At 43.9% G+C, this 27,124-nt stretch overlaps 2 protein-coding genes and 1 non-coding gene across 4 annotated transcripts in view; 1 reads left to right on the plus strand and 2 right to left on the minus strand.

The window, feature by feature from the left end:
- Positions 1-5,717, minus strand: RPL18A (ribosomal protein L18a). Its single transcript, XM_045001203.1, has 5 exons — positions 5,570-5,717; positions 4,146-4,325; positions 3,015-3,144; positions 832-941; positions 1-142 (listed from the first exon to the last, which is right to left on the minus strand). Exons 1-5 carry the CDS (start codon positions 5,585-5,587, stop codon positions 50-52), a joined length of 531 nt encoding a protein of 176 aa, XP_044857138.1. The 5' UTR covers positions 5,588-5,717; the 3' UTR covers positions 1-49.
- Positions 1,976-2,107, minus strand: LOC123362335. Its single transcript, XR_006576434.1, has one exon. It is a non-coding gene; the product is annotated as a small nucleolar RNA SNORA68 (small nucleolar RNA).
- An 8,399-nt stretch (positions 5,718-14,116) lies between the features above and the next one.
- Positions 14,117-27,124, plus strand: part of XPOT (exportin for tRNA) — an 84,127-nt gene continuing 71,119 nt past the window's right edge. Inside the window, exon 1 of one of the 2 annotated variants that reach the window (XM_044979142.1) lies at positions 14,117-14,327. The gene's annotated coding sequence lies outside the window, so the exon portion shown is untranslated. The remainder of the gene's footprint in view (positions 14,328-27,124) is intronic. The other variant, XM_044979149.1, reaches the window with a different exon arrangement.

The raw sequence follows: 27,124 nt of genomic DNA on the forward strand, positions 1-27,124 counted from the left end.
TTTCCAATAAGAATTTTATTGTAACACAGAGCAAACAATGTTCTTGCATTTAGAAGAATGTATTTGGTCTCTTGGTGGTGAAACGTGGTTTGTGCTGACGACGCAGAACTCTGTGTGGCAGAGGGAACTTGATTTTTGAATCCTGTAAGGGAGAAAGTGATCGATATAAATGAAAACTATCTTGCAATAATCTCAAATCATATACACTATGGAAAATAAGTCACAAATAAGTGAATTAGAAAATTCAACCTCTGACCTTCATATCTAATCTGTATTAGAGATCAGAGCAACAAGCATTTCCATGAATCAAGGTTACTAGAAGCTAGAAACAACTGAAGGCTCCTGTTTCTAAGCTCTTTGGGGAAGGGAATGTCTTTTTACAGCACCTCACACAATGAGGTCCTGGGTAATACAAATATAAACAACATAACTACTAATACCTTTATATACAGAGCTGCCTATTCTGCAAGTTAAGATCGGCTTATTTCAATATAGTTGTTTCAGTGTAGCTTTAAGACTAGATGTATTTTTTGTATTTAAGACAGCTCACTCACTCAAAGCATGTGAGTACTGAAAGAAATCAAACCGATTTTGATCAGTAGTTTCACTCAACTAGTTCTAGCACTAAAGGACCCATTATTCCAAGTTACAACAGCATACATGCAAGTTTGACTCAATACATCTCTGCTATAGCAATGCAACACTCTACATTTTTTATCAGCATAGTACATCCTGTAAACTTAGTGCAAACTTCTAGGTAAGACAGATTTTGTCCCATCTTGTGTGTTACAATGAGAACCACCAACCATTGTTTTACTTTGTTTCACTTACATGGAATTGCTTGACTGCAGGTCTACGGCACTTGCTAGCAGCAATCTCCTCAACCTTCATGATCTGAATAGAGTGAGCACGGGCACGATGGCGGGCACCCATATCACGGTCTGTAACATCAGGGTGATGTTAACATTCTCTCATTTAGTTTAAACACAATTCACAATATTTTTATTTTTTTCATCTCCCCTGTGCAGTTTGAAATTAAGAAAACGTTACATGTAAGCAAACAGAGGTCCTTATTATGAAATTCACTATTCTTGCATATTATATTTAACAGCTGACTTGCATACTATAATTGAAACTGCAGCTTGGTAACACATTTTTTCCTATACTTTCTCCACAGTTATTCTAGTCAGGAGGATTATTAACAGAGGAGCAACAGTCTATACTGAAGCTTTTCATTATAAGTCACAGGTGCTGACACCTCCCCCATACACCAAAATTCTTCAAAAAAGGTACAATTCTGCATGTGTAGTCCACATTTTTTGGGCAAGAAGCTAGTGAATCAGGAGCTATACTTAAAATTATGGAATACTGGAAGATATAAGTTGGGTACAATAACTATTTCCATGCTTTCAAATGGCTGAGTTATTCTTTAAATATAACGCTATGTTTCTAGCTTTTTTTAAAAAAGTCACCAACTTTAGCATTGTTCAAAGTACTCGATTAATGCAAGAAATATGCAAGGGACTGATAGACCTGAAGGTTCACATTTGAAACAGATTCTCAAAGAAATCCGAGGCCATCTTTATACCTCAAAGCAAGGGCTCCAAATTTTGGTGATCATGTATGACATACATAACATTAAGTACAGTTTATCCTTTTTGTTCAGTAATTCTGTGGCTATCAGGATCTCAAGTGCTAATTATCAGTTTCAAAAGACATTGCTATCTCACAATATTATTGTGCCTACTACAATGCCCTCAAAGGCAAAACACACATTTCCATATAAATCCTCAGCTTTCAGGAGTTTACAACTCAGATGTGTAAGATGTGCATTCAAGGAATTCTGAACAAGCTCTCAACTATATTTCTTGAACCAGATTAGATATCAAAAATACACATAGAATAGTAAGCTGCTGTGTTTAAAACTTAATTTGATAAAATGAGTTAATTTAACAGAGAGAATATGCAGAACATTTTATGTTGGACCTTCAGTTTCACTTTCAAAAGCATGTCAGCTCTTGAAAGGCGACAAGGTACATATTATATTTGCACACATGACAAGAACACTATTATTAAAAATAATATTCTTTGGGTTTTTGTGTGCAAAAGTTTTAAACAAATAAAAATGCACTAGTATTGTTATATTTAGAATGAAAAAAATATCACCCATTATAGTAACTGCACATGGAATCTGAATTAAAAGGTAGCCCCAGATATCTCAACACAATAGTCTATCAGATATTAAGGTCTACTTGTGACCCTTTGTAATCAGAGCCTAGGTGGTGTTTTTGGCCAATACACCAATTATCTTCTATACAAAAGATTTCAGGCAATTCTGTTCCCACAAAAATTCACTCTGTTAAAAAGCACAAAGGTATCTTCCACATGGCATGGATGATAAAGTCTTAATATACTCCATGTGGCCAAATGAAATATATCTGAATTTCCTCACTTTGGTGCTTGTAAGATTTCAACAAGAACATTAAAAAGTAATCAAGACCAAAATACTATTAAGCATTGTGCAGAAAAGAAGGGTGAGCCTTAGTGATTCTTCCAAAAGTATCATTTTCTGAGGAACCAATAATTTTTATTTTTAAAAACTGAGCACTCAAGTATGATGCAAGAAATAACTTGAACTGGATGAGCACCAAACTAGAACTTTACACAACTGTCTAACCAAAACAGCTTCTTTAATTTTACTAAAATTAAAAAAAAATTTTGCAGAAACTAAGCATAAACAGTTTTAGAGGGGTATGTTCAAGAGATCTTTATGGAAATAAGAAATACTGGTTAGGAGGAAATTCTCCAGCAATCACTGCTAGTCGGTTGTTTAAACAGCTTCAACCATTTTAATTTGCTTTTCAAAAGCATCTAGTTGTACTGTTATTTGAATCCAGTCACCACCTTCACCAAGGTTTTCCTATATATCTATTTCAATTTCTCAAATGCTGCGTGAGGTCTTACACATACCACTGCTAAAAGATTATTCTCTGTTCCTACAAATATTTACTTACAGCACTGTGTAACAGCACCAGCAGTTGTCAAGTCCCTGTATTCCCTGTACATGTTGTGGGTTCCACTACGAGAATCATAGCGTAGCCAGATACCGAAGTTTTTCACCCGCAAAGGGGACTTTTCAAATACCTGAGATTATAAAAGTGAAGAAAGAACCAGAGATAAAGACACCACCTCACTGATGCACTGTGTTTTGAATAATAAAACAGTTTGGGAGAACACCACATTAAACTTCTAGTTGAAGCATATTGCAATATTCTATCATCATCTTGGGCGTTTTTTTTCCTCTCTCTCCTCATCAATCATGGTAAAGGGTAGGTGAGTAGATTTTTCTACCCAGGTAAGTAAGCCTCTTTCCAAAAGGATAAGGACAGATTTTTCAGAAACAGAGTGATTTAGGAGTACAAGTCCCTGTTACTTTCAGCAGGACTTGTGCTCCCTAGTCACTTTTGAAAACTATATCTCAATTATCAGGTTAGCCCCAAAACTTAGATTTATTTTTTTTTAAAAATCAGGTTAAATCTAATTGTTTCAGTTACTTTTTTAAATTCCAATTGAGGGAATAGGAGTAAGAGTGAATGTGCCAATGGCAAAAATATGTTTTACAAAAGGAAAATTTCACTTTAATATCATGGACTTTGCAACAGGGATGATATAGAATTACAAAACAGATTAGAATTAGAAGGTTTAGATGAATCTCAAGTGACATATACCAAAGTAAACTAGGGAACTGTTTTAAAATTATGATGCTGGCTACTTAAAAATTAAACCAGTTTTGAAAACAGAACTTAGAGCAAGTATTTTCTAAGTAGGAAATAAAATATTAGTTCTATTATTGTATTTTTTGGAAGTGGGGTAGGGACCAGCAGTTGAGCAGTAGCCTAGATTATGTCTAAGGATTATCTGTCATGATTTTGCAAAGCTGATCCAATGCATTTACTTTTAAATTATTCATGGTTCCCAATCACTGTGGAAAGTAGAAGTTTGATTTTCAGGTACACAAAATGTGACAGGTGAAGAGTTTAATTTCACTGTCAGTGACATGATGAGGTCTTTTATAAATAATTCCGTTCCAAAAATCCCAGAAATTTCCAAGACTACGTGTTTTTTTCTTCTTCTTAAGATCATACCTGTCCACAGTACACAATTTCTCCAGAAGACTTCTTCATCTTTTTCAGCTGAGACACAAAGTACCAGAAACGGGACTTGGCAACAACATGATTAGGAGCAAAGATACGCATCCGATAGAGGGGTGGTGTTGGACATTTAGGAGTAGGAAGACATCGTCCAACAACTTTGTACTCCCTCAGCTATAAACGAGAGAGAAAAAATGAAAAAACCCTCCAATGTTCAGAGGCGAGAGCAAGACAGTGTTAGCTGTACAGCAGGGCACGAGATCGCATGAGCAGTGATGCAGGAAGCCCACAGCTACTGCAGACAGCAATGTTGAGGCAAGCAGCCTACAGCTGAGAGTCCCACGGATAACAAACAGTACCGCCGAGTCCAGCTCTCCTACAGGATCTCGTCAGGCCCTTCGCTTCCGCGAACGCTTGGGCTCCTGAAAGGCGACACGGCTCCTCTCACTCCCCGCGGAGGCCACTCAGGAAGACAGGGCCGTCCTTAAGCATACGCAAGTGAGTGCGGGGAGGCTGGGGAAAGGATCGGCCCCCGCACTCACCGGCAGCGGGAAGCGGAGCGGGCTAGTGCCGCGTTGCTCCGCTTCCCTTGCCCCGGCCCCAGCCACGTCGCGGGGGACAGTTGGGTAAAGGTGCCCCTCCCCACACCACCACTCACCGGCGGCGGGAAGCGGAGCGCCGCGGCTGGGAGCTGGCGGAGTGGAGCGGGCTGGTGCCGGGCTGCTCCGCTTCCCGCCGCTGCCGGTGAGTGCGTGGAGGATCCCTTCCCCCAAACCCCCTTCTCCGAGCGACGCGGCTGGGGCCGGGGCGAGGGGAGCGGAGCGGGCTGCTCCCGGCCACCCGCTAATCCCCTGGGCCACTCTGGGCATGCGGGGCCCCCAAAGTGCCCCCCCCACACACACAGACCCTGGGGGGAGGCCTGGGGGGTGCGTAGGGCACCCAAAGAGCTTGGGACGGCCCCGCAGGAAGAGCAACGGCCTTCGGGCTTTGCGCCCTGTACAACGGGGCCAGAAAGCCGCGGTTATGGGGCCTCGAGACCCGGCTCCCCAGGTCCTGGCCCGGCCCGGCCGCGCGCTCCCGCCATGCCTCAGAGCAAGGCCGCGGTCTGTGGTACCTGAAGGGGGAGCGTCGGGGGCACCCGCGGCCTGCGCAGAGAGGAACCCAGGCCCGCGCCCCTACCCCCGCGCCTGAGGCCGGCCCCAGCGAAGGGGGCGCCCGCCGGCTGCAGCGTGGCTCCCCGGCCTCGCGCTCTTGGCGGCCGCCATGTTGGCCGCTCGCTCCCGAGGGAAAGATGGGGCGAGCCAGACGGGCGGGACCCGCCAGAACGGCCCGAGGACCAGTTACTAGCCCTCCCCACCCGCAAAACGGGCCGAGGCCGCCCAGCCGCAACACGCTAGGCCCGGAGCGCCGGAGCTTACGGTGCCCGACGCCTTCATAGTGCTGCCTCGCTCGCTGCCGCCCAGAAAAGGAAGGGAGGCCTGCGCTCCAGCCTCACGTCACCCGCCCCCGCAGCAAGTAACGCCCTCGTAATCATGCTAAACGCCTATTGGTTACAAGAAAGACTCCTACTGGATGTAGTATCAGTCAATCAAAACTCAGCCAAGGTTCGATTGGCCTCTTTAGCAACCGCCATACCTACACGTTATGCTCCGGCGGCGCGTGGCGGCCCACTAGACTACGGGTCCCGTGTGTTGTCCCTATGGTAATGGCATGTCCTCCAACGTATTAAGCTATGGCCCTGGTAATGAACAGCAGTGAATTCAACGCCCGTACCCAGTCCCGTTCCGCAACACTGGTATCGTAGGGAGCTGACTTCCCAGCATGCATTGCAGCGAGCACATCGCCCGCGGCCGGCCCACCCCGACCAGGCTAGCGCATTGCATGCTGGTCCTTGTAGTTTCAGTGGTCTCGCCATAGGAATTAGGAGGTAGCTGGGTGGGTGGGTCTGTTCGTCTCCTCAGCACGCTGCCGGCTGCGTTCCCTCCATGTCTGCGGGCGGGTGAGCGCTCCCCTGTTCGGAGTCTTTCATTCCCATGTGCTGAGCGGGGTTGGATTTGCTGTCGCTCTGCCTCAGCACCAGCTTTGTTTTGGTGATGATGCCCCACGTAGGCTCAAGCTCCCCAGCCGCCTGGACCGACTTGAACTCCGGCTTTTAGTCTTGTGAATCCTGTGAACAAGGAGGAAATTGATACCAAAATTGGATTTCACAAACTCAGCGCCTACATTTTCAGGGTAAAGGCTCCCTAGGCACCAGTGGTTCTACTTCTGGGCATAGTGCTGCTGTCTCTTTGTAAGCATCTAGATGCCTACCTCCCACCCACCTAAGCCCATAATTAGCAATATGTATATGACTTTTAAAAACTAACTTTATATTTGTGGATAATCTAAGCACTATACCAGATGTACAGACACTTTCCCCAACTTATGTATTATATATTTTTTTAACATTAGTTTTCATAATTTTTTTAAAATCTGTTCTTATCAGTTTAATATCTGACCCACCTAAGCCCCCGAGTGAGCCACAAACTGGGAGGAGATATCCATGATCTGCTTAAGTTGTATGCAGAGCCTGATCCAGTAGGTGAGCTCAAAGACTACATACCAGACCACTAACCAGGGACATGGGAAACCGAGGTGCCATTCCGTCTATCTGCCAGAGGGGGAAAGAAAGAAGATACCTTTTCAAATCCTATCTCTTGGGAGAGTGCTCCAGCCTCTGAGCTATAGATGAAGGGCTTCTTCAGTCTCTCCTGTTGAAGCTGTTCCACTCTGGAAAAATAATGAAAATGTGATTGGACCAGGGGGATCTGTACCTGGGGTCTTCCATCTCCTTGGTCCAGCCAGTGGACTGCAAACTCTCTCTCTGTGTGGCCCACTGACTATTAAGTATTTATTCACAGTGGAGCACTGAGTGGCCCAGAGAGAGAGATTCATAGATCACAAATTCCAAGGCCAGAAGGGACAACATCTAGGGTGCATCCAACGAAGTGGGTATTCACCCACAAAAGCTCATGTTCCAATATGTCTGTTAGTCTATAAGGTGCCACAGGACTCCTTGCTGCTTTTACAGATCCAGACTAACACGGCTACCCCTCTGATACTTAACATCTAGTTTGTATAACACCTGTATAACACATGCCATACAATTTCCTCAAAATAGGTCGTAGAGCAAATCTTTTAGAAAAACAACTAATCTTGATTTTAAAATTGTCAGTGACGGAGAATCCACTACAACCTTGGGAAATTGTCCCGATGGCTAATTACTCTCACTGTTAACAATTTATGCCTTATTTACAAGTTTAATTTGTCTAGCTTCAACTTCCAGCCATTGTATCGTGTTATACCTTTCTCTTCTAGACTGAAGAGTCAATTATCAAATATTTGTTCCCTATGTAGGTACTTATAAACTGTGATCAAGTCATGCCCTAACCTTTTCTTTGTTAAGATACATAGATTGAGCTCCTTGAGTCTGTCACTATAAGGAATATTTTCTAATCCTTTAATAGTTCTTGTGGCTCTTCTCTGAACCCTCTCCAATTTACCAACATCCTTCTTGAATTTTGGGCACCAGACCTGGACACAGCAACGGCTGCAGCAGTGCCAAATACAGAGGTAAAATAACCTCTCTACTCCTACTTGAGATTTGCTTGTTTATGCATCAAGAATTACATTAGTACTTTTAGCTACAACATTTGCACTAGGAGCTCGTGCTCAGCTGATTATCCATTACTCCCAAATCTTTTTCAGTCACTGCTTCCCAGGATAGACTCACCTGTAAGTACGGCCTACATTTTTTGTTCCTAGATGTATACATTTACTTTTAATTGTATTAACACACACATTGTTTGCTTGTACCCAGCTTACCAAGTGATCCAGATCACCCTATATCAGTAACCTATGCTCTTCATTATTTAACACTCACCCTATTTTTGTGTCATCTGCAAACTTTACCTGTGATGATTGATGCTTTCTTCCATTCACTGATAAAAATGTTAACTAGCTTAGGGCCAAAAACTGATCCCTGTGGGACCCCACTAGAAACACACCCATTTAATAATGATTCCCTGTTTACAATAATATTTTGCAACCTATTGGACAGTTAATAATCCAAATCAAACACCTTACAGAAGTCTTAAGTATATTACATCAACTCTCTTACTTTTATCAAACAAATTTGTACTCATAAAAAAATTAGTTTGACAGGATCTATGTTGCATAAACCCATATTGATTGGCATTAATTACATTATCCTACTCCTGTATCAGCTGCTCCATTATTTTACCCAGGATTCATCTCAGACTGACAGGCCTATAACTAATCCCATTTACCTTTTTTCAATATCAGCACATTAGCTTTCTTCCTGTCTTCTGGAACTTCCCAGTGTTCCAGGACTTATTGAAAATCAACATTAATGGTACAGTGAGCTCCTCAGGAAACTCTTTTAAAACTCTGGAATTAAAGTTATCCAGACCTGTTGATTTAAAAATGCCTAACTTTAGTAGGTCCTGTTTAACATCTTTCCAACACACTAGGAGGGTAGAAAGAGTCTTATCAAATATATCTGTCTTTTCCCAAATACAGAACAGAAATATTGATTGAACACTTCTGCCTGTTCTGCATTATTTAATTCTACGATTTCCCTCTAATAATGGTCTAGGGAGAATGATTCTGTAGTCCTGTGGTTAGGGCTCCCACCTAGGAGATAGGAGACCCAAGGTCCATACCCCCTTATCCAATCATTCTTTCATTATCCACAGGGGAACAACTTCAAAAGGAGAGACTGAGAGGTCCTAACATCAAACTATCAAACTCAGTGGTTAGTGTACTCTCCTGACAAATAGGCAACCCCCTGTTCAAATTCTTCCTTGCCCTCTGATAGAGAGTGAGTGGCTTCAGTCTGTGTCTCCCACATCCTAGGTGAGTGCTATAACCACTGGACTAAAAGTTATAAAGTGGGTGATGGCACCACCTCCTCCATTGACTGTTTTATGTGGAGTGAAGCAGGTGCCTAACTCATTTTTGCAAGAAAAACCTAAGCTGCCTAACTCCAGAAGAGAGGTTTGCATTTGGGGATGATCACTTAGCCCTGGTCTACACTATGAGTTTAGGTCGAATTTAGCAGTATTAGGTTGATTTAACCCTGCACCTGTCTACACGACGAAGCCATTTAGGTCGTCTTAAAGGACTCTTAAAATCGATTTTTGTACTCCTCCCTGGTGAGGGGATTAGCGCTAAAATCAACATAGCTGGGTCGAATTTGGGGTAGTGTGGATGCAATTGGACGGTATTGGCCTTTGGGAACTATCCCAGAGTGCTCCATTGTCACCGCTCTGGACAGCACTTTCAACTCAGATGCACTAGTCAGGTACACAGGAAAAGCCCCGGGAGCTTTTTAATTTCATTTCCTGTTTGGCCAGCGTGGTGAGCTCATCAGCGCAGGTGACCACGCAGTCCCAGAATCGCAAAAGAGCTCCAGCATGGACCGAACAGGAGGAACTGGATCTGATCGCTGTATGGGGAGATGAATCCGAGCTATCAGAACTCCGTTCCAAAAGACGTAATGCCAATATATATGCCAAAATCTCCAAGGGCAAATGTGAGGTGTTTACAATGCTCACAACTGCAGCGGTGATCTGAGCGGACTCCTGCTTGCAGTGCTATGGCGTATGCGTGGGCAATTCAGGAAAAAGGGCGAGAAATGATTGTCTGCTTTCACGGAGGGAGGGAGGGGTCCCTGCAAAACCACCCGCGGCTACCTTGTCCATTATCTCAATTTTTTTTAATTAATAAAGAAAGAATGCATGGTTTCAAAACAATAGTTACTTTGTTTCGAAGGGGGGAGGGTGGCTGGCTTTCGGGGAATTAAAATCAACAAAGGGGGCGGGTTTGCATCAAGGAGAAACACACACAACTGTGACTCCATAGCCTGGCCAGTCATTAAACTGGTTTTCAAAGTCTCTGTGGTGTGCAGTGTGCCTTGCTATGCTCTTCTAATCGGTGTCTGGCTGCTCAGAATCGGACGCCAGGTGATTTGCCTCAACCTCCCACACCACCATAAATCTCTCCCCCTTACTCTCACAGATATTATGTAGCACACAGCAAGCAGCAATAACAACGAGAATGTTGGTTGCGCTGAGGTCTGACCAACAGCACCAGGGAGCTTTTAAATGTCCAAAGGCACATTCTACCACCATTCTGCACTTGCTCAGCCTGTAGTTGAACTGCTCCTTACTACTGTCCAGACTTCATGAGCCATGGGAACAAGGGGTAGGTGTGACCACGCAGTGCTGCCGGCTGGGAGAGCATCCTGAGGCAGAAGCCTACAGCTCGCATGATATTCCAGGCAGGACTGAATCTCCATGAGATGGAACTTAAAGAAGAGAATGACCTGGAGTCACTCCCATTCGGTGCTCTAAGAGGAAGATAGCCATGTCTGTCCAGGCGCCCCTGATCGACCTCACCAAGGTCTGCCAGGAGCACCCAGGAGACGTACGATGGCTATCAGTCCTACTGCACCATCTGCCGCGAAAGCAAGAAGCTGCTGCTGTGTAGTAATGCAGTACTGCATCTGCCAGCAGCCCCCAGGAGATGTACGGTGACGCTGAGCTGAGCGGGCTCCCACTTGCAGTGCTATGGTCTCTGCGTGGTTAACCCAGGAAAAAAGCTGCAAAACAATTGTCTGCCGTTGCTTTCACGGAGGGAGAGGCGACTGACAATATGTACCCAAAACCACCTGCGACAATGTTTTTGCCCCATCAGGCATTGGGAGCTCAACCCAGAATTCCAATGGGCAGCGGAGACTGCAGGAACTGTGGGATAGCTACCAACAGTGCAACGCTCCGAAAATCGACACTAGCCTCGGTACTGTGGACGCACTCCACAGACTTAATGCGCTTAGTGGGGACACACACAATCGACTGTATAAAATTGATTTCTAAAAAATAAACTTCTATAAAATCAACCTAATTTTGTAGTGTAGACATACCTCTCTCTACTAAGGGTATCTCCCTGCAACCTAGATTTAGGGTCCTATCTCTCAGAGAGGGGTGGGTCTTAGCACACACTAATTTAGGCACCTCCTCACCTAGCATGCTAGTTTTTGTGGATTGTATTCTAAGGCACTTATCTCTCCCTGTTAATCTTATAGGGAGACTAGTGGCTAACTGGGCATTGTAGATTGCAGTGCTGTTCTGCTGATATTCTAGGTGCCTAAAAGTAAGCACAATGATACTCAGTGTTGCAACACCTATGTCCCTTCATAAATCCCACCCCTGGTGATTCAGTAAGTGGCATTCTTCTGTTGGAATAAATACCAGTTTTAGGGTTCGCTGGGCCACTGGAGATGTCATCTTTCAGATTAAACATATCAGTATTCTTATTCAATTGTGGTCATTAAACATTTCATAGTACTTCTTTTTTAAAAAAGTATATGTTGCAACTCTAAATTCCTCTGCAATATCAGTTTGCTACAATATTCTTCACACTTGTCCTAAGCTGTGTTGTTCCTGCCTATAGTTAATCAGAAATGTCTGTATTTCAGGGGTGGGTGAAATGATCTCCTTAAATGTTGTATAAGTCCTATTTCTGCAAATTGTTGTGCCTATGTGGAACTTGTTGCACAATTGCAGCCATAACCTGCAAATCTCTTTGGCATGAATAAGTGTAAGACATTAATATTGCTATGGTCAGATAAGTTATTCTTTAAATATTTGCATTTTGTTACTGCACTTATTTGTTTTCTCTGTCTTAAAAGTTTTTGATCCTGCAAACATGCACATTTAACTGTTAATAACTCCATTGAAATTCTATGCTGGCAGAACCATTTGCAGTGTTGATGCCTTTATCATATTTATGGGAGTCGCTGAAGTCAGTGGGACTATTCACATACTCAAAGTTAAGCATGTGCATAAATATTTTGTAGGATGTGGAGATATTTTGTAGGCCATTTACTGAACAAGTTTTTCTAGTCAGAACTACAAAACCAACACCACTGTGGAAAAACAAGTTGTATTTTGTCCTGTCTGGCATGTAATTAACATGATTGCCAGCTAAATTCTAAAACTAAACCTTTTACTATTGGTGATTCATGAAGCAGGAAGAACACAACTTGATTTTCTAATTCCAAGCTGAGTTTATTGTGCAGCAGATTAATCTTATTTTGACTTGTAAACTGAGCAGAGAATTAACGCACAATCATGCTGTAAATGAAAATAATTATTGAACTCACGTCATATTTATAGTAATATTTGTGACTATTACCACATTTTATAGGTGTGTATGAATAACTGTTCTTATTTTATGGCTATTTTTTTCAATAAACATTTTAGAAAATGGGAATTTTTTGATAAAAAGGGTGTGTTTTGGTATGTGCATCACATTTTTAAATCATACATATGCATGAGCAGCAGGTGAAGCTTCCCCCTGGGGAGGCTAGCCCCATGCCCTGCCTCTTCTTGGCTGGCCCTGCCTCTTCCAGCCAAGGTCACACCCCTGCTTGCTGCTCTCAGTCTCCTTCCTCCCCCACCCATGGGCCTGACTGGGGTAAGGAGGCTGAGTGCTTGGCTTCTCTCCGCCATGCCCCCAGCCTGGGGCCTCAGGAGGGGGGCCTGAGAGCTTGGTCCCAGCTGGAGTTAAGCTCTCAGCCTTGGCTGGGATCACGGCAGAGCTCTTAGCCTGGGCTGGACTGCTGAAGCTGAGCCTGGAGCCCCTCTGCCCCCCTCCTCCTGCAGCCCTACCCATGACCACACGCCATTCAACCCCTTCCTTTGTGGCTCCACCCCCGCTCTGCCTCTTCCATCCCAAGGCCCCACATCCCCAGCTGTGGCCCTGAGACCAGAAAAGCTCTGTGCCCCTGCCATGGCCTCGGGGTCATGGCAGGGGGGAGATTTTTCCAGGGGCTCCAAATCCACCACTGCCCCTCCTCCCTGGTGGCCCAAGGTTTGGGGAGGCTTAGCCTCCATTAGGTGCTGCCTATCTACATATGCAAAGCTTGACAATGTTAACCTGAACATGCTTCACCACCTATCAAGCTGAACCTACTCAGAAACAGTAACTGATAGAAGTTTCCATCATTTTGCTTGTGTACTTGTATAAAAAGTAAAATTATTAACAGCTATTGTATTTGTGCATTCTTTGTTGATTTAACTATATGAGTTAGTAAATCAGTGTGTTTGACTGGCATCCTAAAGACTGCTCTACTGACAGTTTCTATAAAGATTGTTTAACATTTAACTAAGCTTGGCAGAAGTTGTTTTTTTATAATTTTGACAGATAAAACTGATGTTTATTTTAAAGAATGTTTTCAATTTGTATTGAATTAAATTTTCAGTTGTAGGAAATCACACAATGCGAAGAGGACAGACTAATTTTTTTAATCACAGTAGACATGGCACTTCAAAAAGGTACAGCTTTATAACCATTAAACCACACATTGTCAACATCACGTCAAAATACACAAAGTAAGTATCCTTAAGTCAACCTCTAATAAGTTCCCAAGACTACATCTAAGCAGGAGAGGTGGCTCTGTGTATTTATCCATTCCACTTGCCAGGCCAAGTTTCTGTGCAGCACCTCCCTTCCCCCACTCAGTTCGCCTCATCAGCAATTACAATGAAGGCCTTGGCAGCTGTCAGAGGCAGAGGAAACCAGGGGGCAAGCTACAGCGGGTTAATCACACCCAGATTTATACAATGTGTCACGTAACAGCCGCATTTTTGAGGCCTGTGGAGACCACATATCCCAACATGCCATGCATCCTGCGGAGACGATATATCCCAGCATGCAAGGCGGCGGCCGCCTGGTCTATTGGAGGAGGCAGGTGAGTGTCAGGAAGGGGAAGTACCTCTCGTTCTCTTTCCGGGACGGCTTGGTGCCTACGCGAGGGGGAGCCGCAGAGCATGCTGGGAACTATAGTCCCGCGCTTTGGCGTAGGGGGCCGGAACACGCCTGGTTAGAGGCGCGACACCGCACGGTTACGCGCGCCCTGGACACGCAGCCAGCATCCCCCGCGCGGCCGCCCCGCGCGCTCCAGTGGCGGCGGCGGCGTCCCCTCTCCCTGCCGCCGGCGGAGGCGGCGCGCGGGCGCGGCGAGGCCCGGCCCGCTCTCTATGGTTGTGGCGGTCTCGGAGCTGTGGGAAGCGGAGCCGGCGGCGCTGCCGGGATGGAGTGACCGGGAAGGTACTAGGGGAGCGGGGGCCGGGCGGGGGACTCACGCGGCTGTGACTCAGCCCAACCCTCGGCTCCTGTGGGAGAGGGGCGCGCTGCCCGCGGCTGAGGGGGGGGGGCGGCGGGGGCCACCGCGTGTTCGCGGCCGGGTGGGGGAGCGTGTCCCAGCAACAGCCGCTGCGGGCCGCGGGGCTCCCTCGCCGCGTTCCTGGCTGGCTCTGGACCGGGCTTTTCTGATGCCGGCGCCTGCCCGGCCTTCTCTCGGCGGCCCTGCAAGGGGGCAGGGCGCTGGAGGGCTCAGCGCCTTTGCTGCGGCAGGCTGGGTCCTCCGCCCGTGCGGCATCGCCGGGGGCGTTGTAATGGGGCAGCGTCACGGGAGCGTCTGACTTGGCCACCCAGAGTCCTCCTAGGCTGCCGCCTGGCCTGCGAGGGTCCTGGGACATGGGAGTGGGTTTTCTTTAAACTTGAAAAATACCCTGTTGTGCGTGTGTTACGAACACCTGTCGTCTGCAACAACATCCATTTCTGTAGAGTTTCTACTTTAATCTGAAATAAATCTCTAGCGGTTATGGTTGCAAAGATCACCTTCAGCACGTGAACCAGTGAAGTCTCGTTTTCTCACATCTGTATACGGAGTGAAATTAGCCATTCTTCAGAATCCAGCATGCAGTAAGGGAACTGACTAATCATTTCAATGCCCCATGCTCCTTGGTAAGGCGCTAGGGTTATTCCTTCTGTCTTACAACAAGCACAATATGTACTGCTAGATAGGTGATCAGAATTTGCCTTAATCCTTTGCCAAACGCTGCAGCGGCTTCATGGTGTAGGGCAGGGGTGTGCAAACTATGACCTGGGGGCTGCAGCCGGCCCTCCAGATGTTTTAATCTGGCCCTTGAGCTCCCACCAGGGAGTGAGGGCTTGTCCTGCTCCGCACATCTCCCAAAAGCAGTGGCATGTTCCCCCCCCTCCGGCTTATACATGTAGGGGCAGCCAAGAGGCTCCACACACTACCCTTGCCTGAAGCGCTGCCCCCACAGCTCCCATTGGCCAGGAACCACAGCCAATGGGAGCTTCAGGGGCGGTGCCTGTGGACAGGGAAGTGTGCAGAGCCACCTGTCTGCACTTCAGCATAGGAGCTGGAGGGGGGACATACTGCTTCTGGGAGCTGCTTGAGGTAAGTGCCACTTGGAGCCTGCATCCTGACCCCCTTCCTGCCCTCTGAACCCCTCAGTCCCAGCCTGGAGCACCCTTTTGCCCCCCAACCCCTCATCCCCAGAGCCTGCATCCCCAGCCGGAGCCCTCACACACACACCTTGAACCCCAGCCCGGAGCCCCCTCCCATACCCTGACCACCTCATTTCTGGCCTCATCTCAGAGCCAGCAACCCCTCCTACACCCCACCCCCAATTTCGTGAGCATTCATGGCCCGCCATACAATTTCCATACCCAGATGTGGCCCTTGTGCCAAAAAGTTTGCCCACCCCTGCTGTAGGAAGAGAGTGCTGTCACTCCTCATTGATGTGCCAATAACAGATACAGAAATAATTCAGTTACTATCCTATTTCCCATCCTGAGTTAGGATAACGGGGTGGAAATACCTCATGTCTTTCGCTGGCAGTCCTTTGAGTTACTAAATAATGGTGTTGGTGGTCTCCAAAGGGAAGGAGAGGGATTTGGGGTCTTTGAGAGGAAGCAATATTAGTACAGCCATTGAGGAGGCAGAGAACTCTATTTTAGCATAAGAAGTTAATAACTTCAGACTTATTCTGTTAAATTTCTTTCATTCCAATGTAATTTCATGTTAAGGTGGCTGATTCTGGTTTGGGAGCCCTTATGATGAGCTCCAGTAAGGTTTTGTGCATTTTTCATTGAAATGTAATAATTTCTAATTAATAGTACATGCTGTACTAAGAAAACTACCTTGGAGCTTCAAAATGTTGTCTTACATGAAAACTTTATATTATACTGGGGCTTGCTAACAGGAGCACCAGGCAAAGGTACAACTCTTACATTAAGTAGTGTGTCACTGAAGAATTATTACACATGGGATATTACAACAAATCTGTATTACACAATGTATATGAATAGTTAAAGCAAGTTGTTATTCTAAGGAAATAACTGACCTGTCCAAAATTGCAACATAGGTACATTGAGAAATTGTTATTCCTACAGAATAGTCTGCTAGTTTAGCGTTTCTCAAATGCCATCACCATGGCCACATGTGGCCACCAGCAGAATTCTGCAGCCACGACAGCCTCCTGGGAGGGGAGGAGGCAAAGCAGTGGCCCCTCCTTGTAGCACCCAGCTGTTGCTCCTGGATGAGCCACCTTGGTGTTTGCTGGCACTAGCAACAGGGATTGGTATCCTGCACCAACAGCCTCCTAGGGGGCTCTGGGTGGTGCCTCTGGAGACACATGGGCTGGTGTGTGTGGCACCATAGGAACCAGGGACTGTGCAGGTGGCTGTTGAGTTCCCGACCCACTTTCCATGGGATGGAGGTCCTTGGGCTTCAGCCCCAGGGCCACCACCAGCAAGAGTTGGTGCCTGCACTGAGGCCACCAAAAAAATGTGTTGTGAGAACCCCAGTCTATGGAAGTCTATTTCTAAGACTGAGGGAACTCTCACTTTCTAGTGGCAGCCAAGATGCTCTCAGGAGAGAGTCATTGTTTGTAGAATTAACTATCACTGAAGATCAGACTGAGAGCAGGTCTACACTTGAAATGCTGCATCGACATAGCTGTGCTGCTGTAGCGCTTTAATGAAGATTCTCTATGCTGATAGGAGAGAGCTCTCCTGTTGGCATAGTTAATTCACCTCTGCAAGGAGTGGTAGTTATGTTGGGGGGAGAAACTTAGCTGTTTACACCAGTGTTTAGGTTAGTATAACTATCGCTCAGGGGTATGGATTATTCACACCCTGAGTGATGTAGTTATATCGAAGTAATTCTGTAGTGTAGACCTGCCTTGTCTGCACTAGGAGTATGTCTTCACTAGAAATGCTGAAGCTGCACCATTGTAGCACTTCAGTGTAGAGCAGTGGTTCCCAAACTGGGGTTTGTGAAATGTTATAGGGGGTTCTTGGGGGAGGGGGAATCCCTAATGGTGGACAGAGCTGTCCCTAGGAACCCCGGGCAGCACGGGGCCAGCAGTCCGCAGCCTGGACTTCCAAGAGCTAAGCAGATAAAAGCAAGCATGTCCATCACGCTGAGGAGATTTGAACCTCAGGACTCCTTATAAGAAACAGAAAGGGAGGTGAATATTTTTTGCTGTTTTTAAAATTAAATAGGCAGCTAGTATTGTTTTTTAAATTATTATGAAGAACAAGTTTAAGCTTTGTTGTAACGTGCGCTGTTTGCCTGGACTGCTCAAGACCTGAATGCTTGTGTAGGAGGAACTCTTTTGAGTTGGCTTCTTAAATACCTTCATGCTGTTTCACATCTGATACTCCTTGATGAAACATAGGAGCGTTGTCTTATAACAGGCTTATTCAAAGTGATACAAGCTACAAAAGTGACATCTTGGAAGAGTGTTGCCATTTTCATAATGTATTATTTATTATTTATCATTACAGTATTTTTATTACAAGTGTGTAATAAGCATGTCATAAAACAAATTTTATATTTCCAAGATCACTGCTTTTATAATTTATACTCGGGTAAAGGAGAAAATCCCTGGAAATATTCATTTTTAAGAGGGGGTTTGTGAGACTTGACGTGCCAGTGAAAGGGGTTCACAGGCTGTTAAAGTTTGTGAACCACTGGTGTAGACTACAGTGGTGGGAGGGGCTGTAATTAATACACCTCCCCGAGAGGCCATACAAGGTTAGTGGAAGAGTTCTTTCATCAACTGAGCACGGTCTACCTTGGGGGTTAGGTCAGCTTAACTGTGTCACTGAGGGTATGGCTACACTTGAGAGTCGCAGCGCTGGGAGTTACAGCGCTGGTCGTCCAGCTGTGCAGGGACAGCGCTGGTGTGTGGCCACATTTGCAGCATTTGCAGCGCTGTTGGGAGTGATGTATTATGGGCAGCTATCCCAGCGTTCAAGCGGCAGCAACGTGCTTTTCAAAAGAGGGGGGTAGGGTGGGGTGGAGTGTAGTGTGACAGGGAGCAGAGGAGAGAGAGGGAGTGGATTTTTGGAGCCGACACTGTGAATCGGCTCCCTGCTTTTGCAAAATCAAACTTTTTCCGACCCCTTAGTGTTAACTGCAAACAGCCTGCAGACCAGATAAGCAGCTGCCGACTCCCTTTCTCGCTTCTGTTTCTCTCCTCAAGCAAAAAGCAAACACTCAACCCCTGTGAATCAGGCAGGCAGGGGGGATATCTCATTTGATTGTTCACAGATTGATCACAGCAAACAGGAGCTGTTTGTTTTTTTAGATAAGCAGCTCCCCCCACGTTCACAACAAAACGAAGAGAGGCTGCATAACAAAGCAAAGGGGTTAAAAGCATTCTGGGATATCTCCTAATACCCTGGATGACAATAGCAACGCTGGTGTGTGGCCACACTTTACGACCAGCGCTGGATGACCAGCGCTGCAATGCTTATTCCCCAGGCAGACCCAGGTGTACGGCCAGCGCTGCAGCCAGGGAGTTGCAGCGCTGGATGTGCCCTGCAGGTGTGGACACTTACTAATTGCAGCGCTGGAAAGCCTCCACCAGTGCTGCAAATCTCAAGTGTAGCCATACTCTGAGTGGTGTGGATTTTTCACATCCCTGAGTGATGCAGCGTGGTCAACCTAACATTTTAGTGCCTGGCCTAGAAAGGTTTTGCCAGCATAGTTATACTGGCGAACACCCCTAGTGTAGACACAGTTTATATCTGCAAAAGAATTGTACCAGTTCCCTGAATGAAATAAGCCATACTAATGAAAGGACTCTTTTGCTAGAGTAACTGCATCTATGCCAGGACTTTTGCCAGTTTAGCTGTATGTGTTAGGGATGTACATTTCCCCCACTCCCCCCAACTCCTAACTGTCATAGCTATGCCAGCAAAACTTTTACGTGTATATTAGGCCTGAAACTGAGCCTAAGTATGCCACTTCCAGAGTTTGATGCAAGACTGGTTAGTTCATGCAAGCCTTCATGGAAGTGGAATAGCTCTGGATGAGTCCTTTAGGAAAGATACCCACCTAGATTTGATTCCTTCTAAGGCTTGGCCTATAAGTAAGATTAATGTCAGCATAGCTGTGTCGGTCAGGGGTATGAAAATAAACCATACCCCTGACTGGCATAACAATGCTGACAAAACACGCAGTAGAGATGCAGTTATGTCAGTGAAACAGGGCTGCTGATGACATGGCTAACATCATTTGAGGTGGTAGGGTTCCCACACTGACAGAAAAACGTGTACTACTCCTGCATCTACTTTAATGGGGTATGTGACACAGCTATGCTGGCCTAGGCTCTGTTGTGTAAACATACCCTGAGTAGGGCTGTCAAGCGATTAAAAAAAAAAAGCACGATTAATTATGCTGTTAAACAATAACAGAATACCATTTATTTAAATATTTGTGGATGTTTTCCACATTTTCAAATATATTGATTTCAAATTACAACACAGAATACAAAATGTACGGTGCTCACTTTATATTTATTTTTAATTACAAATTTGTGCACTATTAAAAAAATAGTATTTTTCAATTCACCTTATACAAGTACGGTAGTGTAGCCTCTTTATCATGAAAGTTGAACTTACAAATCTAGAATTATGTACCAAAAAAAGCTGTGTTCAAAAATAAAACTCTGTAAAACTTTAGCGCATACAAGTCCACTCAGTCCTACTTCTTGTTCAGCCATTGCTCAGACAAACAAGTTTGTTTACATTTACAGGAGATAATGCTGCCTATTTCTTGTTTACAGTGTCACCTGAAAGTGAGAACAGGTGTTAGCATGGCACTGTTGTAGCCGGTGTTGCAAGATATTTACATACCAGATGCGCAAAAGATTCATATGTCCCTTCATGCTTCAACCACCATTTCAGAGAACATGCATCCTGCTGATTATGGGTTCTGCTTGATAACTATCCAAAGCAGTGCAGGCTGGCGCATGTTCATTTTCATCATTTGAGTCAAATGCCACCAGCAAAAGGTTGATTTTCTTTTTTCTTGGTTTGGGTTCTATAGTTTCCGTATCAGAGTGTTGCTCGTTTAAGACTGTCCCTCTCAGATTTTGGAAGGCACTTCAGATTCTTAAACCTTGGGTCTAGTGCTATAGTTATCTTTAGAAATCTCACATTGGTACCTTCTTTGCGTTTTGTCAAATCTATCTTAAAATGAACAACACGCTGAGTCATCATCCAAGACTACTATAGCATGAAATATATGGCAGAATGCAGGTAGAACAGAAGACATACAGTTCTCCCCCAAGGAGTTCATTCACAAATTTAATTAATGCATTATTTTTCTAATGAGCGTCATCAGCATGGATGCACGTCCTCTAGAATGGTGGCCAAAGCATGAAGGGGCATACAAATGTTTAGCATATCTGGCACGTAGATACCTTGCAATGCCGGCTACAAAAGTCTTACGTGAATGCCTGTTCTCACTTTCTGGTGATGTAAATAAGAAGTGGGCAGCATTATCTCCCATAAATATAAACAAACTTGTTTGTCTTAAAGATTGGCCAATTGTTAAGACAAAGACTGAGTGGACTTGTAGGCTCTAAAGCTTTTTTGCATTGTTTTGTTTTTGAGTGCAGTTACGTAACAAAAAAATCTACATTTACAACTTGCACTTTCATGACAGATTGCACTATAGTACTTGTATGAGGTGAATTGAAAAATACTTTTAAAATAATTTTTGTAGTGCAAATATTAGCAATCAAAAATAATATAAAGTGAGTAGTGTACACTTTGTATTCTGTGTTATAACTGAAATCAGTATATTTTAAAATGTAGAAAAACATCCAAAAATATTTAATAAATTTCAATTGGTATTCTATTGTTTAACAGTGCGATTAAAAGTCTGCTCCTCCCCCTCCCTCCCAGAAAGTCCTAAGCCTGCTCCGAGGAGGAGGTGGAGTGGGGACGGGACGAGGCGGGCCTGGAGTGGAGTGGGGATGGGAAGAGGCGGGCCTGGAGCATCCCCTGGCAAAGTCAGCTCCTGTTCTTCTGGGGGTAAGCTGCCGCCGCTGCTACCGTGCAAGTTGCTTCCTAGCGTCCTTGCTTACATCATTATCTGCAGCGGGCTGTGCCTGTTTGGGGTAAGCCAGGAGCACCTCCCAACCACAGTAAAGTACTGTATAGTATATAATGCCTTTTGTCTGCCCCCCAATTTTTTTCTTGGAACCTAATCCCCTGCATTTACATTAAATCTTATGGGAAAATTGTATTAGTTTAACATCGTTTCACTTTGCAGTTTTCAGGAACGTAACTACAACGTTAAGTGAGGAGTTACTGTAATTAAACATGTCTATTGTGGAAGCACTTTCTAGTTAGACCAGTTTAATGTTCTAAGAACAATCCTAGACTGTAGGATGATTTTTAATTTTTTTGATCCAATGTGGCTGTATGCTCCTAAAGCACTGAGGTAGCAAGTGGCTCCACATCCTGTATAGTTGCTGCAAAGCTTGTACCATGTCAAAGATTTGACAAGAATGCTAGAAAGACATCCCTTTTAGTATACACCTCTACCCCGATATAACGCGACACGATATAACATGAATTCGGATATAACGCGGTAAAGCAGTGCTCCGGTGGGTCGGGGCTGCGCACTCTGGCGGATCAAAGCAAATTCGGTATAACATGGTTTCACCTATAACGCGGTAAGATTTTTTTTTGGCTCCCAAGGACAGTGTTATATCGGGGTAGAGGTGTATTTGAAGGGAGATGAACTAGAAGTTCTAGAACCATTGACTAATGGAAAAAAAAACTTAAGGGGATTAGGTGAGCATATGAGTGGTCCTCCTTGTCACCATTCCTGTTAATCAAGCACTAACCTACCTGCACAGAATAGGTGCTCTGAGTAGTGTATTCTCTCATCACTAATTATTCTAGTCTGTTTTTCTAATCATTAAACCTCTGTAGTCAAGGGTCTGTAAGCGTTTGTATTGTTAGGGCTTGCCTTCACACAAGTTTTACTGATCTAGTTGAAGTGGTAGACTCCCTGCCACCAAGCACTGTAACTGTTTTTTCTTAAAGCATTCCATAAGTGCTTGCAAAAAGGCTATTCAGCTCTTCTGATTTAAAGAAAAATGTCATTTTTTATTAAAATGAGTTTCTTGTGCAGTAAACATCTTCTTAAATAAAATCTTAGTCCAAGGAGTTACTTTTCATGTTATGGTGCTTGCATTGTCCCAATAGATTGTAACTATTTGAGTTAGCTACGCAAACTAAAATTTTTAGTAAAGAGTTTCAGGGTGGATCTGATTTAAATCCCTAGTCAGGAAGACTCAATTTAATCATGGATTTCTATATAAAAGTGCATTCTTGTTGGCTGTTATAACCTTAATACATATTCTTCACAACTCAGAGATCGATGTAGGTTTCATTTTTAGAAAGTACACACTATGCGTTTTTAAAGTGATTTATTTTGAAAACTTTTCAGATTAGTTTTACAGCTATATCAGAAAATGAGTGATTGTTTGGTTATTTCATTTACCAAGGTAATTGAAGCAGATATTTATTAAGTCATTGGGAGGTTAACCTATTGAACTGGAGATTGTTCATGATGAACTATTTGGAGGATTTTCTTGCCATGCTGTATTAGGAGGAGAACATCACCAGACAGATGTTTAAATTGTTTTATTTAACTAAAACAACAGTGTTGTGTATTCTGGATTTTTTTCTTCAACAGCAAACATATAATATTTTAACAAAACAAGCATATGAATTCTTGAATTTAGTAAACATTCAAGTTTTTTAAAATCAGGTTTGTTTTTGTCAATGGTTTTTAACTAAAATAGTTAAATGAAATATTTAAAAAAAACCCAACAAAGCGACTGTGTCAGCCAGGTCAACATGAGAAACTTAAAATATTGGCTTCTGCAGCTAATTCAGTCATCTTCACCTTCATTTTCCTGTTTGTTCTTAATCTGGATAAGAAAAACAAGCTTTTCTGCTTTTTCAGGTCCCAAATGATTTCTCAATTTGGAATGAATTAGTCCAAATGAAGAAAATAATATTCTTTCTACACCGGCAGAAGAAGCTACTGCTGTTAAAAGTGAGATTATTACTTCAACAATCTCTGAATCCAAGTGCTTAACTGACTTCCACCAGTTCGCTGGTGTGACTTTCTTTAAAACATGATCAGCAAACATCTGGTTTTTTTTTTTTTTTTAATGGTTCACTCTTAGCCCTCAAGTTTATTTTAGTTGGTATTATGGAGAGATGATTGCTGGATGTCCGTGTCATAGCCAACTCCTCCTCTTCAGCAGTTAAGATTTGACCCTGGTACTGAGTATTGAGAATATTTGCAAGAAAATGAGCTGGAGATAGTGCTTGTCCCATTCGTGGTTTTTTTGTTTTGTTTAGTGCTTGTAATTTAACTCTGTCATTGCATATTTCTCTTTAAGATCTCACTCAGTTCCTTCCAAATTTCAACAGCATCAGCAGTAATACAGCTATTTCCCTACATTTTGTTCAAGGCTACAGAAATAGGCTTTTAGGGTACTCCGCATGTGTTCAACATTTCTCTTAAGCCCAATGTTGAGAACTTCGGCTGTGACAGTGCTATCTATTATTTTCACAATTTTGTTCACAAACTGTCATCAGATTAGTCCAGTTCTTGATATAGTGCTCAAAACAGCCCACTACTGAGTTCCATTGCAAGTCTTGTGGGAGAGTTAGTTTGGTTCCTCCCACTTTTTTCAGAGCAGCTGCTGCATAGTGGTTATTTTGGAAGTATTTTGCAATTTCAACAACATTAGCCTTTATTTTTGGAACACTGGTCTTTGGCTAGGAGGTGCATGAAATGAGCACTGCAACCGTATGTTAGCTTGGGACTCTCTTCAGTCTCTTCTAAATTTCTTCTCATCTTGGATACATTTGCAGCATTATCTGTGACCAAGCTGTGTACTAGACATTTGAATTTTTTTTCAGTTTGTTATAGCTTTTACTGCCACTTCTTGTAAGTATTCTCCTGTGTGTGCATTTCCTGATGTATCAATTATTTCTGTAAGAAAGACATTCCCCCCCTTCTGTTGTCACACAGGCAAATACAACAGGATCATTGTGGACATTGCTCCCATCAAGATTCAGGTTAACAATTTTACCCTCTAGACCGTTTGCACACTGCTCAATTTCTCTTTCATGCATTTTATCCAGCAATTTGCCTGCGAGATCTACTCTGTTGGGTGGACTTTATCCTGATCTTAATGACTGAACCATGTTAATGAAGTATGGGTTCTCAATCATACAGAAAGGAGAGTTTGTTGCATAAACAATCCGGGCAATTTTTTCATCAATTACTTCTTTTTGTAATCTTCTGGTTCTTATCACAAACTTATCTATAGTTGTTTCTGGATGATGGAGATATTTTTTTTCTTTTCTTTTTTACTGTGGCTATGTGACATACATGATGTGACTGAAACACTATCATTGGCAGATAACTCTGAAACTATAAAAAATGATGGTGATTTTGAAGGATATAGAATCCTGTATGTTGAGGATGGATTCTCCTAAACAAAATAAGTCAGTGAAGTTATTTAATTATTATTATATACTGCTCATTTAGTATTACTCATTGCGTTCACTGACACTCAGTAGTACTTTAAAGGGGAAATTGTAAAAGGAAGATCTGCCTATTTCAGCTATTTATTTTTTATCACAACTGCATCTAAAATGGTAGTACCATAGAGTAACAACTATATTTTTTGCTCAAACATGAGAATTCAAGAATAGTCCGGAAGGAAGATAGGCAGTCCTTAAGAAAGAATTATGAAATAAAAAAGTTTACCAACCTGAAGATCCTGCATGTTCAGACATGTTCCTTTCATCTTCAACGCAGCTTTCTTCTGAGAAGGAACACTTCTCATGATGATGTTTCATTTGGGCAACCAGGCCTTGCATTTCTTTGTTGCACTGTTTGCATTTTGCACGCATGCCTGTCTTACCCACAGGTAGAGTAACTTCATTAAAATATTCCCAGATTGAGTCTCTTTTATGGCCTGCTGCCATTATAGGTTTTCCCCTCTAGTGAGAGAATGGTATGGTAGATCTCAAATCAATGAAGGCTACACTCAAAGACCTCAAGACTTCTGGAATATGCTGCTCAAACAGTTTCACTTTTGTTTTTACTGCCTGTCCCTCCCTTCTCACATTTATCTCCAGACTTCTTATCCTTGTCCAGATCTATTCCACCCCCAACAATCTTCTAGTAATTGAACTTTTTGAAACTTTGCACTTTTAGAGAGAGGTGTAAGGGATTGACTCTATATGTACACAAATTTGCAGAGGGACAGTAGGGTTGAGGTCTGTTACTTCTCGTCTCTATATATTTATTTATTTTAAAGCATTTTTGCTGTTAACAAGCATGTTCTCTCTGGAGACACAAACCCACAGTTTGAGAACTGCAAAACTAAGCATCTCTGATGGTATGTTCTAGACTGAGCATTGAGTCCCATTGGGTAGATAGAAAGATTAACCTAAATAATCTATACAGAAGCCCCTGGAGCCCCATAAAATTTGGTCCCTAATTCATGAACTATTGGAACTCATTTACAAAACTTTTCTTAAACATTACATGAATATATTGTCTGATACTATCGAATTAGAATTTATAATCCCTGTTACATTATAGTTCAAAGATTTCTTATCATGGATCTTAATTAAAACTATCTTTAGATAGGTTTTTTCCTCTCAAAGTATTTTATCAAAAAAATCGGATTTCAATAAAAAAATCAGATTTTTTTATTAAAAAAAACCTGGCAACCTTTACCTAGCCTATGGGAATTTTAAAAGTCTGAGGCACCTTTATAGCTTGAGCAGTATGAAAGGGGAATAGCACTTGTAGGTAGGGATGTAAATAGGGATGCAGCACCCCCCACATTTTATGCAGGGCCCCACGCCGTGGGTTTAGTTATCGGAAACCAGTAAGACTGCTTATTGGTTAACAGATTAAACTTTTACATCCCTACTTACAGGCTGAGTGGCTGTCCCTCCCTGTCAGTCTCTGTGGGAGGCCATGCCTCCTTGCTGTCTTGTACCTGTAAAGGTGAGCTCAAAGGGGGGAATTAGCTACACCTAGTGCTCCGGTCCTCCGGCCAGGCAGAACAGTAAGCAGTCTAATGAGCCCTGGGCCCTCGGTCAGGGCAGGGCCTGAAAGCAATGGGTAGGCTCTGGCCTGAAAGCAATGCATAGGCTCTGGCCTGCAACAGGGCAGGGCGGCTAAGCAATCTGAGCCCCAGGTAAGGGCGAGCATCAATAAAGTCTAGAGGTTCAGGTAGGAGTGCCCGAGGAGTGCAGGCCTCCTGGCCTAAGGAGTGGGAGTACTGCCACTCCAGGGGTGGTGTGGCAGAAGGGGGACACGGGTCCTCCCAACTCTACCATGTCCCAGCCCAAGGCCTTAACAGTGGCAGAGTGGTCTACCACTGGGTCAGCGTGGATCCACTCACAACACACTGACCTTGGATCAGGCCAGCTCCTAACCAGGCTGTTGTCTGGTTTCCCTGGGCTGCTTCCTACTCTCCCCCTTGGATGTGCCTGTGTCTGTTGTCTTGGGGGGGCTTTGACCAGACTGCAGGCGGCAGCTCCTTGGCATCTTGGTCAGCCCCAGGGAGATCCGGCCAGTCCTACAGCGGCAGCCTCGTCAACTCCTCAGTGTCTTGGTTGGCCAGCGGTCCTGGGAGCTCTGGCCAGTTCTTGGGAGTTTGACC

This window comes from Mauremys mutica, chromosome 1, assembly GCF_020497125.1.
Source record: "Mauremys mutica isolate MM-2020 ecotype Southern chromosome 1, ASM2049712v1, whole genome shotgun sequence".
In the NCBI taxonomy this organism is placed as follows: domain Eukaryota; kingdom Metazoa; phylum Chordata; order Testudines; family Geoemydidae; genus Mauremys; species Mauremys mutica.

Bases quoted from the DNA above. Each gene is read 5' to 3' on its own strand.
- RPL18A (XM_045001203.1), bottom strand. The intron at 942-3,014 runs GTAAGTAAATAT...CTGATGTTACAG, and splicing joins TGGTGCTGTTACACAGTGCT to ACCGTGATATGGGTGCCCGC. The intron at 143-831 runs GTAAGTGAAACA...TCTCCCTTACAG, and splicing joins CTGCAGTCAAGCAATTCCAT to GATTCAAAAATCAAGTTCCC.